The 12,336-nt window shown below is 50.4% G+C and overlaps 1 protein-coding gene across 1 annotated transcript in view; it reads right to left on the bottom strand.

Moving 5' to 3' along the window:
* Positions 1 to 10,623: 10,623 nt before the first annotated feature.
* The window catches only part of OVOL2 (ovo like zinc finger 2), a 15,955-nt gene continuing 14,242 nt past the window's right edge, over positions 10,624 to 12,336 (bottom strand). Inside the window, exon 2 of the mRNA XM_021713236.1 lies at positions 10,624 to 11,366. Coding sequence (XP_021568911.1) covers positions 11,050 to 11,366 — 317 coding nt within the window. The 3' untranslated portion in view covers positions 10,624 to 11,049. The remainder of the gene's footprint in view (positions 11,367 to 12,336) is intronic.

Genomic DNA, 12,336 nt, shown 5'->3' with positions numbered 1-12,336 from the left:
CTTTCTTCCTGGCCTTTGCCCTTCCTGTTCCCTCTGCCTGGAACTCTCTTCCAGACACCCACAGGGCCTCTCTGTCACTGCTGCCAGGTGTGTCCCTCGCCCCCTATAAAAAGCATGACCAGTCTCCACAAGTGTCACCTCCACCTCACCCAGCCCTCCTTGCCTCCCGAGGCAAGTTGTATTTTCTAAAAACGGCCACCATGACGAGTAAGGTCCTGTGAGCTTTCTAGAACACCGCGTCCCGGCAGAAGGGAGACTCACTCCCTCCTCTTGGACATGGGCCAGCCTTAGTAACTCGCTCCTGAACTGTGGCAGGAGTGAGGCAGGACTCCCGAGGCTGGACTTCCATCTGTGCTAGCTGGACTCCTGAAGCTGGCCTTCCTCCACCTGACTCTCCCTCCTAGGACATCCTCCCTCAGAGCCTACCATGTCTTTGGGGCCCAAATCCGCCCACAGAGCAACCACAAGGAGAGGTCTACATGGAGAGGAGCAGAGGCCCCCAGCCCGCGCTGGCCACAGGGTGTGTCAGTGAGTGAACCTTCAGATTACTCCCAGGCGTTGGCCTCCACGGCTTCTAGCAGAGGTCCAGACATGGTGGGGCAGAGAATGCATCCCTCGCCAGATTTTTGGCCCACAGAATCTGTAAATTTTGACCCAATTAGTAGCTCAGCAAAAGTAGCCGGAACACTTCATTTAATTTTTCTGTATAGTACCCAACTAGTATCTATTTACTTATTTCTTTATTGTCTGTCTCCCCCACCAAAAAGAACGTGAGCTCTTTAGGGCAGGAAATTTTGTCTGTCTCTCTTTTTTTTTGAGTTGGAGTCTCACTCTGTCGCCCAGACTGGAGTGCAGTTGCTGCTCCTGGCCACCGCAGCCTCGACCTGCTGGGCTCCAGCGATCCTTCCGCCTCAGCCTTCCAAGTAGCCGGAATTACAGGCATGCGCTACCATGCCCGGCTGATTTTTTGATTTATTGTAGAGATGAGGTCTTGCTGCCCAGGCGGGTCTCGAGCCCGTGGGCTCAGGCAATCCACTCACCTCAGCCTCCCAAAGGCACGGGATTACAGGCTGAGCCACCGAGCCCGGCTTCTTTTTCTTTTTTGAATTGGAGTCTCACTCTGTTGCCCAGGTTGGAGTGTAGTGGCACGCTCATGGCCACTGCAGCTTCGACCTGCTGGGCTCAGGTGATCCTTCTGCCTCAGCCTTCTAAGTGGCTGGAACCACAGGCGTGTGCCATCACGCCCACCTAATTTTCTTTTATTTGTTGTAGAGATGAGGTCTTGTCATGTTGCCCAAGTTGGTCTTGAATACCTGAGCTCAGGCAATCTTTTTGCCTTAGTTTCCCAAAGTGCTGGGATTACAGGCATGAGCCTAGCCTTGTCTCTTTGTTCTAGCCTCAGTATCTAGAAAAGTACTTAGCACACAGTGGACGCTAGAGAGATATTTGTTGAACAAGTGAATTAAAGAAAACTGCTAATTAAAGAAAACGGCTCCGTACTATAATTCGCACACCTTCTGCTAAGGCATGCGACCTTTTCCTGAAGAAAGTGTTCTCTGGTGTGTCTTGGACCAGCTCCCTGTTAAAAAATATCTCTTGTCAGCCATCTGGAAAATGATAAAGTTGGAGCCATACCTCCCACTATGCACCAGGAAATAGTCCAAACGGATCAAAGATTTATACACGATAAAATGGAGCCATTCAAGTCCTGGAAAAAAGGGTGGCAGAATGAGATATGGCTTTGCAGTAGGAAGGCCTTTCTAACTAATCAGTCTCCAGCAGCCATGGATCAACACAAACTACATAAAAATGGAAACTTCTGGTCAGGCATAGTGGCTCACACTTGTAATCCTAGCACCTTGGGGGGCTGAGCTGAGAGGATTGCTTGAGCCAGGAGTTCAAGACCGGCCTGGGCCACCTAGTGAGACTTCATCTTCATAATTAAAAAAAAAAAAAAAAAAAAACAGCTGGGCACAGTGACTCATGCCTGTAATCCCAGCACTTTTGAATACACACACACACACACACACACACACACACACACACACACACACACACACACTTTTTGAGTTGGAGTCTCACTCAGTTGCCCAGGCTGGGGTGCAGTGGCAAGCTCATGTTCACCGCTTCCTCAACCTGCTGAGCTCAGACAATCCTTCCACTTCAGGCTTCCAAGTAGCTGGAACTACAGGTGTGCACCACCATGCCCAGCTAATTTTTTGATTTATTGTAGTGATGAGGTCTCGCCATGTCGTCCAGGCTAGTCTTGAACCTATGGACTCAGGCAATCCTCTCCCCTCTGGCTCCCAAACTTCTGGGATTACAGGCGTGAGCCACTGTGCCTGGCTTACACATATATATTTAAAAAAAGCAAAATCTCTGCTTGGCAGGTAAAAAACATACAAAAACTCAAAAACCAAACAAAAAAACCCAGCATGAGCAAAAGTGAACAATAAATGACAATCTGAGTGGAAAACCAGTGACTTAAATCGTGGTGGCTCACGCCTATAATCCCAGCACTTTGGGAGGCTGAGGCGAGAGGATTGCCTGAGCCCATGGGTTCGAGACCAGCCTAAGCAACTTGGCAAGACCTCATCTCTACAATAAATCAAAAAATTAGCTGGGCATGGTGACACATACCTGTAGTTCCAGCTACTTGGAAGGCTGAGGTGGAAGGATCGCTTGAGTCTAACAGGTCGAGGCTGCAGTGGCCAGGAGTGTGCCATTGCACTCCAGCCTGGGATACAGAGTAAGAATCCAAATAAAAAAATAAATAAAAATAAAAACAATAGAATGTAACAATGGCCGGGTGCAGTGGCTCAGCCTGCAATCCCCGCACTTTGGGAGATCAAGGCGAGAGGATTGCCTGAGCCCAAGGATTTGAGACCAGCCTGGGCAACTTGGTAAGACCTCATCTCTACAATAAATCACAAAAACTAGCCGGACGTGGTGGTGTGCGTCTGTAGTTCCAGCTACTTGGAAGGCTGAAGCGGAAGGATTACTGGAGCCCAGCAGGTCGAGGCGCGCTGGCCATGAGCGTGCTACTGCACTCCAGCCTGTGCAACAAAAATTAGTCTCCAACTCAAAAAAAAAAAGTAGCAACAATGTGTGTAACATTTACATTGTATCAGGTGATTTAAAGTATATGGGAAGGATGTGCGTGGGTTACCTGTAAATATGGATATGCAAATTATACCCATAATACCATTGGTACATTCAGGGTGGCATAGCGGTAGATGCTAATACCTATTTCATTTCAGAGGCTTGAGGACCTGCAGGTTTGGGTATCCGTGGGGTCTTGTACAAACAGCCCTAATCATATGCAAAGACATTTTCTCACTTTCTCTCACACTACTTGTTCCTGATAAGACTGGCAAAAATCCCAAACCGTAGCAAGACAAAGCAGGACAACCCTGGCACAATGGTGGGGATGCAGGGACTCTCACATGGCAAACTGGTACAACCTCTGTGCCGGGTGACTGAGCCATGTCTATCCCCGTCACGAATACCAGCAACTCACATCACAAAGGGTTGCACTCCCTGATGCATTTTTTAAAAGACAAGCTCCTAGAATTCAGGCAGACAAAAAGGCCAGCACCCAATGGAAGAAAGGGCATTCAGGAAGGTCATGGAAAAGGCAGCTGCAAATGGGACTTCATCATATGAAATGGTTAGCTCTAACAATTGTGTTTCTGGGAATTTACCCCATAGATAGGTTTGTACGTTTGTGAAGTGACAGATGCATAACATTACTCAGGGTGGCATTCTCCATAGTAGCAAACCACTGGAAACAACATATTTGCCCACCCACAGAAGCCTGATAACCTAAATGATGGTTACAGTCATATAACACAATACTAGATAGCCTTAAGAAGAAGAACACTTTTTTGTACTATTCTGGAAAGAACCACAAGATGTATTATTACACAAATGCAAGATGTCAAACAGTATAGCAGTATGTATAGTGTGCTATTGGCTAGTTAAAAATCTAAAAAGAGGTCAGTGGTGGCTTATGCCTGTAATCCCAGCACTTTGGGAGACTGAGACAGGAGAATTGCTTGAGGTCAGAAGTTCGAGACAGCCTGCACAATATAGCAAGACCTGTCCTTACACCAAAATTTTTAAAATAAATAATAAAAATATATATATATTTATTTATTTTTTTCTTTTTTTCCAAGTTGGAGTCTCACTCTGTCACCCAGTCTGGAGTGCAGTGGCACACTCCCGGCCACTGCAGCCTCGGGCTCAGGCAATCCACTCACCTCGGCCTCCCAAAGCGTGGGATTACAGGTTGAGCCACTGAGCCCGGCCCTAATAATAAAAAATTTAAAACAAAACAATGGAAAGCAAGAATACACATACTCAAGCCAGGCATGGTGGCTCACGCCTATAATCCCAGCATTTTGGGGGCTGAGGCGAGAGGATTTCCTGAGACCACAGGTACAAGACCAGCCTAGACGACTTGGTGAGACCTCATCTCTACAATAAATAAAAAAATTAGCTGGGCATGGGGGCACACACCTGTAGTTCCAGCTACTTGGAAGGCTGAGGCAGAAAGATTGCCTGAGCCCAGCATGCCGAGGTTGAGGTGGCCGTGCCACTGCACTCCAGCCCGGGTGACAGAGTGAGACTCTGACTCAAAAAAAAAATCAACACACACACATATTCATATCTGCTTATAGACTGGCAAAGAAACTTGGGGGAATACACAAGGAGCTAATAACAGCGGTTAACTAACTTTTTGACTTTTTGTAGAGACGAGGTCTCACTATGTTGCCTAATCTGGCATTTTTCTTTTTTGTTAATTTCCTCAGAAAATGTCATATAATTTACAATAAGCCTTTAGCCTCCAATACAGCTCCTTTAGTAACATGCAAATATTCCAGGGGTAAGCAGCCAGGGTCTGTGGACCTCAACCTTTTTCACCTCGAAGAATTCATCTCTGTGATTCTGACTCCCTCGAAGAGACCCCAAGAGCCAGTCCAGCTGCTGACTGCCTGTTAGACAGCTCACAATTGTGCTGCTGAAATGCCTGGTGGTGACATCCTCCTCCCCAGTGGCCACCCACAGCTGAGAACTGGCTCCCCTGCCAGTCAGATGGGCCCACTTCTATGGTGCCATTCACACTCCAGAGCCGACCCACATCCTTGCCTAGTTTCTTCCCCTGTTGTCTTGTGCTTCCCACACCTCCTTACTGGTGTCTCCTGAGAGTCTCCCTCAGTAATCCCTGACCCCAGGGTCCCTGCCTCAGGCTCTGCTCCTAGGACCCAGCCTAAAACATCACCAAATGAAGCACACTTATGGGTCACAACCACAGGATAACCCACATTGACCGGTCTCATCCACGGAATCCACACTGCCTAATAACAGCTCCCTTTCTCCAAAACGAATGTCTTGTAGTCCCTCCCAATGAGCTCAGTACTTCCACGTGGTACTGACCTGACACCAAACCTCAGCAGTCCCTGCTGGGCATACTCGGGGGCTCCCATCCCACCCACCACAGACCCCAAGGTTCCCGGATTGCCAGCCTGAGAACGGTGCCCCAGGCTGTGATCTCGGACACTTGAGCTGGATTTTCCGGTGCTGGCTGAGAGCGGAGCAGGACAGGCCAGGAGGGTTGGGAGGGGAAGGAGGGTCACAAAGGCTAGAGTGGACGTCAGCTGGCTTGTCTTCCATGCAGAGACAGTGAGGTGCCATCATCCATCCCCCATTCTGTCACACAAGACGGCTGTATTCCTCCACTGCCTGGTTAACGTGGCTCCGTTTTCCCTGTGGAATGTGGGTCATAGTCCACATGCCACATCCAGGACAGTGGCTTCAGGTAGAGGGTGTGACCCTTCCACACCTGCACCAGACAGTCGTCACCCTGCCCAGGCTTTGTGAGCCTTTGGGTCTATGTGCTGAAGGCTGCTTATGGCTGTGCCCTGGAACTCCATCTGGAGATCTTCCTGGCATTGGAAGCATGCTTGGCCAGTGACAGGGCAGGGTAGAAGGGTCCAGAAACAAGTGCCCTTGATGCCAATAGACCTCAACCCACGATGGGCAGTATCTTACACCCCTCCAGCAGACTCTGAGGCACATACTGCCTCCCAGGGGTCCCTGGGGGATTAAGCACCAGTAGCCAACAGCAGTCAATTCCTTGATTCCATCCCCTCTACTGGCTTTCTCCTTCCTGTCACTCTTCCTGAGATCACCTCCTAAGCTATCCATTTGAATTTGAATCCCTGCCTCGGAATTGGCTTCTGGAGGAAGCAGAGCCAAGACAGTTCTCCCATCAGCTGAGACCCAGGAAGCCCAGTTCCAACCATGGGTATGTTGATCATGTCTCAGGATGCCACAGAGCAACACAAGGAGAGAAGTCTAGACCCTGAGTGAAGGCGGGCAGGAGGAGAACACAGCCCAGAACCGCTACATAAGAAAAAAAACAAACTTCTCTCTTCCAGAAGTCCCAGAATGTGCCGGGGATATTTATCACAACAGCTGTGCCTTATCTTAACCAGCAACCTGCTCAACATCTACTTCCAAGCTGGGTGCAGTTGCTCACACTTGTAACCCCAACACTTTGGGAGGCCGAGGTGAGAGGATTGCCTGAGCTCAGGGGTTCAAGACCAGCCTGGGCAACTTGGCGAGCCCTCCAACTCAAGAAAAAAAAAATAGACTTCCTCTTCTGGTCAGGGTGCCCTGGTTTTCTGCTGAGGAATCACTTTCTCACCACTCTCAGGACAAAGGTAGAGCCAATCTGTTCTCCCTACCCGGGTCACATGGCTCAGGCCTGGGCTGAGAGGGCCACCCCCTCCATCTGTCAGGGCACAGTGATTGGCTGATGGTGGATCCCAAAGCCAAATCCACCTAGGATCTCAGGTCTAAAGAGAAGCCCTCTTGCTGTCCAGAGCCCTGGGTGGCCATCCCAACTCCAGGTGAACCTGCCTTAAAAAGAAGCCACCATGGGAGAAACCAAACTAAGAGATGGAGAGAAAAAGCACGACAATGACAGTACTTAAGTGCACTTAAGCACCAGATCTGGCCACCCTTGAAACTGGAAGCAGCCTAGACTTTTCAGCAAGTACGTTCCCTTTTCTGCTAATGTCACTTTATTTTATTTTTTGAGTCAGAGTCTCACTCTTTCACCCAGGCTGGAGTGCAGTGGCATGCTCAACGGCCACCGTGGCCTCATCCTGCTGGACTCAGGTGATCCATCCGCTTCAGCCTTCCAAATAGCTGGGACTATGCCCGTGCCACCATGTCCGGCTAATTTTTTGATTTATCGTAGAGACAAGGTCTTGCCAAGTTCCCCAGGCTGGTTTCGAACCCATGGGGCTCAGGTAATCCTCTCACCACTGCCTCCCAAAATTCTGGGATTATAAGAATGAGCCACAGCGCCCAGCTGCTAATGTTGCTTTAAACTGGGTTTCTGTCATTTGCAACCAAGAGTTCTGATGAATAAAAATCCAATCCTAAAGAGAACTGCTGCAGAGTTCCCAGTGCACAACAGGCCACATGTCAGCTGCCCCCGCCTGTCACTGAGACATTCCTTTCTAAGAATGCTCATTTTGGTCGTCTTTGTTACCCAGATAACTGAGGAGAAAGCAAACCAATCACCTTCTAGACTCTTTCCTCAGTGGCAAGTGCTGAGGGACGTCATCTACATGCCCTCTGGAGTCTGGGTTGAGCCCTCGGTGCTGGCTGTCCTGGTAGGTTGCACCTGGAGTGCCAGGTTCAACCCCCACCACTGCTGATGCCCAATCATGGCCACATAGGCAGAGGGTGGTGCCACCCTAGCCTAGTCACCCAGAGTGCCAGAACAGGACCTGCATCAGCCCTGCAGGCTGGCCTGACAGCACCTGAGTCTCATGAGAGGTAAAGTTCCCCCAGAGTTGGCCCTGGCCTCATATCCACCTCTGTAGCATCACCTGAGGGTCCCAGTCAACCCCAAGATCTTCTTTTTTTGGTTTTTGAATCAGGGTGTCACTCTGTTGCCCAGGCTGGAGTACAGTGGCATGCTCATGGCCATAGCAGCCTCGACCTGCTGGGCTCAAGCGATCCTTTGGCCTCAACCTCCAAATAGCTGGAGCTACAGGCTCACGTCAGCACACCTGGTTAATTGTTTTTAGAGATGAGGTCTTGCTAAGCCGCCCAGGCTGGTCTTGAGCCCCTAGGCTCAGGTTATCCTCTCGCCTCTGCCTCCCAAAGTGCTGGGATTACAGGTGTGAGCCACCACACCCAGCAAGACCTTCTTTTTCCTCTGAAGATGGGGAAAGTATATCAGCAGGGTTTGGACTGGGCTTGGGGTTCTCAGTCTCCTCCTCTGATGGCCAGTGGACAGGCTCTGCAGTCGCCTCGTCGGCTTGTGGGAAAGGGGCTGTGACCCCTGGGATGCTTGGGGGATGTCCCAGAAGACAGTCGTGCAGTGACAGATGCCTATCTCAGTGCCCAGAAACGGCTTGTTTCCCATCCTTCTGAAAGAAAAGCACCAATTTGGAAAAGAAACTTGATTCAAGCTATAGGATATGCCACTGAAAATGTCCAGATCTTGGCATGATACCCAGCCCACAGTGTGGGAGAAAAGTAAGAAGGTGGACGGAAGGAGGGAGGGGAAGAAAAGGAGAGAGGAAGATGGGGGAGGGAGGACATAAGAAAACAGCCTCCTTATCCAAATGTTCCCTAGTCCAAAGAGTGGCCTGGGCAGTGCCTGGGGTACTAGGAACAGGCAATCAAAGGACAATGAGACGTAGGTGACTGGCACTTCCTGCGACTTGGGCAGCGGCTCAAGGCTTGAAGAAACACCTCTCCAGATCTCGGAATTCCTGGAGGTCAGGGAAGGACCCAAGGAAGCCTCCTCACCCAGCCCCCATAGTCAGCTGCCTCTCTTTTGCCCTCTGAGGGTCTCCGGGTGGGCCTCCACAGTGAGGAGCTGGAGGTAGCCAAGGGTCACTGCACTCAGCAGTCACATGCCTGGGGAGACGCCTGCGGCTGCTGTCCCACCTGCAAGTAAGCAGTGGGCGTTGCTCATGCTCCAGGGTTGGCCTCGCATCTTACCTGCGTGTGGAAGGTAGGGAGAACAGCCTTCAGCTGGAAAGCCAAGACCTCTGCAGACTCCCCAGGGCCATAAAAAGAGGCCAGAGCTGCTGAGTTTCCTGCCAATTCACCCCTGAGTGTCTCTGCCCCACAGGGCACGCTTCTCCAGTCAGTTGTTTGCTCTTCTACCCAATGCTCAAGATTTGCTTCTTCAAACCCACCCCACTAGTGCACAATAACCAACCCCCTATCCCGTAACCCAAAGACATATGTCTTACCACAAGCCCTGAACAGGGAGTTGTAGCTCAATGCTGTTTTACTTTTTATTTTCAACTTATTGCTATTGTTTTTTGAGGCAAGGTCTCACGCTATTGCCTAAGCTGGAGGGCAGTGGCACAATCACAGCTCACTGCAGCCTTGACCTCCAGGGCTCAGAATATCCTTCCACTTCAGCCTCCCAAATAGCTGGGACTATAGGCGTGCACCACCATGCCCAGTAAACATTTTGATTTTTTGTAGAGATGGGATCTATGTTGCCCAGGCTAGTCTTAAACTCCTGGGCTCAAGCAATCCACCTACTTCAGCCTCCCGAAGTGCTGGTTGCTGGGATTACAGGCATATGCCTCTGCACCTGGCCTCTGTTCTGTTGTTTGTTTTTTTTTTTTAATCAGTCTCACTCTTTTCCCAGAGGCTGGAGTGCAGTGGCACAGCCACCGCAGCCTTGACCTGCTGGGTTCAGACAATACTTCCACCTCAGCCTTCCAAGTAGCTGGAACTACAGGTGCACGCTACCATGCCCGGCTTATTTTTTGATTTGCTGTAGAGACTAGGTCTCACCTAGTTGTCCAGGCTGGTCTCAAATCCCTGAGCTCGGGCAGTCCTCTCGCCTCTGCCTCCCAAAGTGCTGAGATTACATGCATGAGCCACCACACCCGGCCTGTGTTCTGTTTTTTATTAATTAATTAATTAATTTATTTATTTATTTTTTGAGTTGGAGTCTCAGCCCATCACCCAGGCTGGAATACAGTGGCATGCTCATGGCTACCCCAGCACTGACCTGCTGGGCTCTGGCAATCCTTCCAAGTAGCTGGAACTACAAGCGCACACTACCATGCCTGGTTTATTTTTTGATTTATTGTAGAGACTAGGTCTCACCAAGTTGCCCAGGCTGGTCTTGAACCCCTGAACTCAGGCAATCCTCTTGCCTCAGCCTCTCAAAGTGCTGGGATTACAGGCTTGAGCCACCGCACCTGGCCTATGTTCTGCTTTTAATTTTTCGTTTTTGTTTTTTTTTTAGTTGGATTCTTACTCTGTCACCCAGGCTGGAGTGCAGTGGCATGCTCATGGCCACCCCAGCATTGACCTGCTGGGTTCCACTGATCCTTCTGACTCAGTCTTCCAAGTAGCCAGAACTACAGGTGTGAGCTACCGTGCCCTGCTAATTTTTTTTTTAATTCTTATTTATTGTAGAGACGAGGTCTTGCCAAGTTGTCCAGGCTCATCTCAAACCCGTGGGCTCAGGCAATCCACTCGCCTCAGCCTCCCAAAGTGCTGGGATCACAGGCTGAGCCACTGAGCCTGGCCTGTGTTCTGTTTTTTAAAGAAAAGTTTCACAAGAACATTTCATTTATTAAAATAACTTCTGTAAACTCTTCCACAATAATACAATTCATTTTTCTTGCTTGCGTAGCATTTCAAGTGGAAGTACTTTTATTTCAAGGCACCATAAAATGATGATCTCTCTAAGACATACCTCTCCCTCCACATGTGAAAATCCTTAAAAAAAAAAAAATACCCGCTCGGTGATCTTGGCCATCAGGCATGTGGAAAACAAACTTTGGTGAGTGCCAGTGACTGTGTTCGATAGGACATGTGTGTTCCTGAGCCTGACGTCACCTCGATCAAGGACAACTTTGGAGCAGACCCCACTGCCAAAGTCCCAAAGGACAGAGAGGTCAGCTGAAGAGCCCACAGGGCGGGGAACCCTCAAAACCAGAAGTCTGTGGCTACGTGCTTCCTTGCCCTCCTCTGCCCTCACTTCCTCTCCTCCTCGTCGCTCAGGCTGGGGTTCTCCTGGGGTGCGGACGTCAGCTTGCCCTGCAAGAGGGCTGCCAGCTTTTTGGATGTCTTTTTGAGGAAGGCGCTACCAGGGTGGGCACTGTGCACATGCAGGTACAAGGCCTCCTGCGTGGGGCCTGTGTAGCCACACTCCTCGCACACGTACAGCTTGTCCCGCCGCTGCTTGTAGGCATACTGCTGTTGTACCCCATGGATCTTCTTCAGGTGGGACTCCAGGGAGCAGCGCTGGGTGAAGGCTTTGTTGCACACGTCGCACTTGTAGGGACGAATGCCTGCAAGGATGAGGGCAGACACGTCATGGGGCAGTCATGGCCAAGCCACAGCCTTCTGACGCTGAAACTGTGAACCATCATCCTGACCTGGTGTTCACGGCAACGCGAGGGAAACCATCAGAGCTGGAGACTAAATGACAAAGTTATCACGACACCCACCCGGGCAAGCCCCAAAGAGGATGCCGACATAGCAAAAAGCATGCCACCCGCCTTGTGGAGGAAGAGGGTTTTTTTTTTTTAATTGAGTCAGAGTCTCACACTGTCACCCAGGCTAGAGGGCAGTGGCACAATCACAGCTCACCACAGCCAACTCCTGGGCTCAGGCGATCTTCCTGCCTCAGCCTCCTGAGTAGCTGGGACTACAGGCACATCCCACTACCCCTGACTAATTTTTAGATTTTTTTGTAGACATGAAGCCTTGCTATGTTGCCCAGGCTGGTCTTGATCTCCTGGGTTAGAGCAAGGAAAGATGAATTTTATCCTTCCAACTTGTAGGCCTCAGTGTTTTCCTTTTATAGTGGGCAGAGAGCACTTGGTTCACCGAAGTCCAATCCTGCCAGACAACACTGGGAGATGGCTCAGAACACATACCTCGGTGTCGTCCTGCCCCTCATGACCGCTCCTGGGTGGCATCTATTCTCCCTCCCTGGCACCTCTGGCCTGGCTTGTGGAGGTAGAGTGGGCTGTAGCAGGAGAACCCGCGGGCAGAGGTGGGCAGGCGGGCAGCTGCAGCTTGGACAGGCGTGCCCAGAACAGGGGCTGAGGACGTGGCAGGGAACAGAGGGCATCTCCTCCCATGATGGAAATCACTACCGGATGTAGGCATTAGTACTGAGCCAACATTTGTGGCTAGGTAAGAGTTTGCTGGTCCATTATATGCCAGGGAGCCCAGCCTGCTCCGAACCCACCCATTCCTGTCTCCATCGTGGGGTATGCAGCCCTGATGGGTGTGGTCAGTGTCAGGTGGGTG

The sequence above is a fragment of the Carlito syrichta genome, unplaced genomic scaffold (genome assembly GCF_000164805.1).
Source record: "Carlito syrichta isolate Samal-C Ts95f unplaced genomic scaffold, Tarsius_syrichta-2.0.1 Scaffold304359, whole genome shotgun sequence".
NCBI lineage: Eukaryota > Metazoa > Chordata > Mammalia > Primates > Tarsiidae > Carlito > Carlito syrichta.
This window is presented reverse-complemented; position numbering and strand designations above follow the sequence as displayed.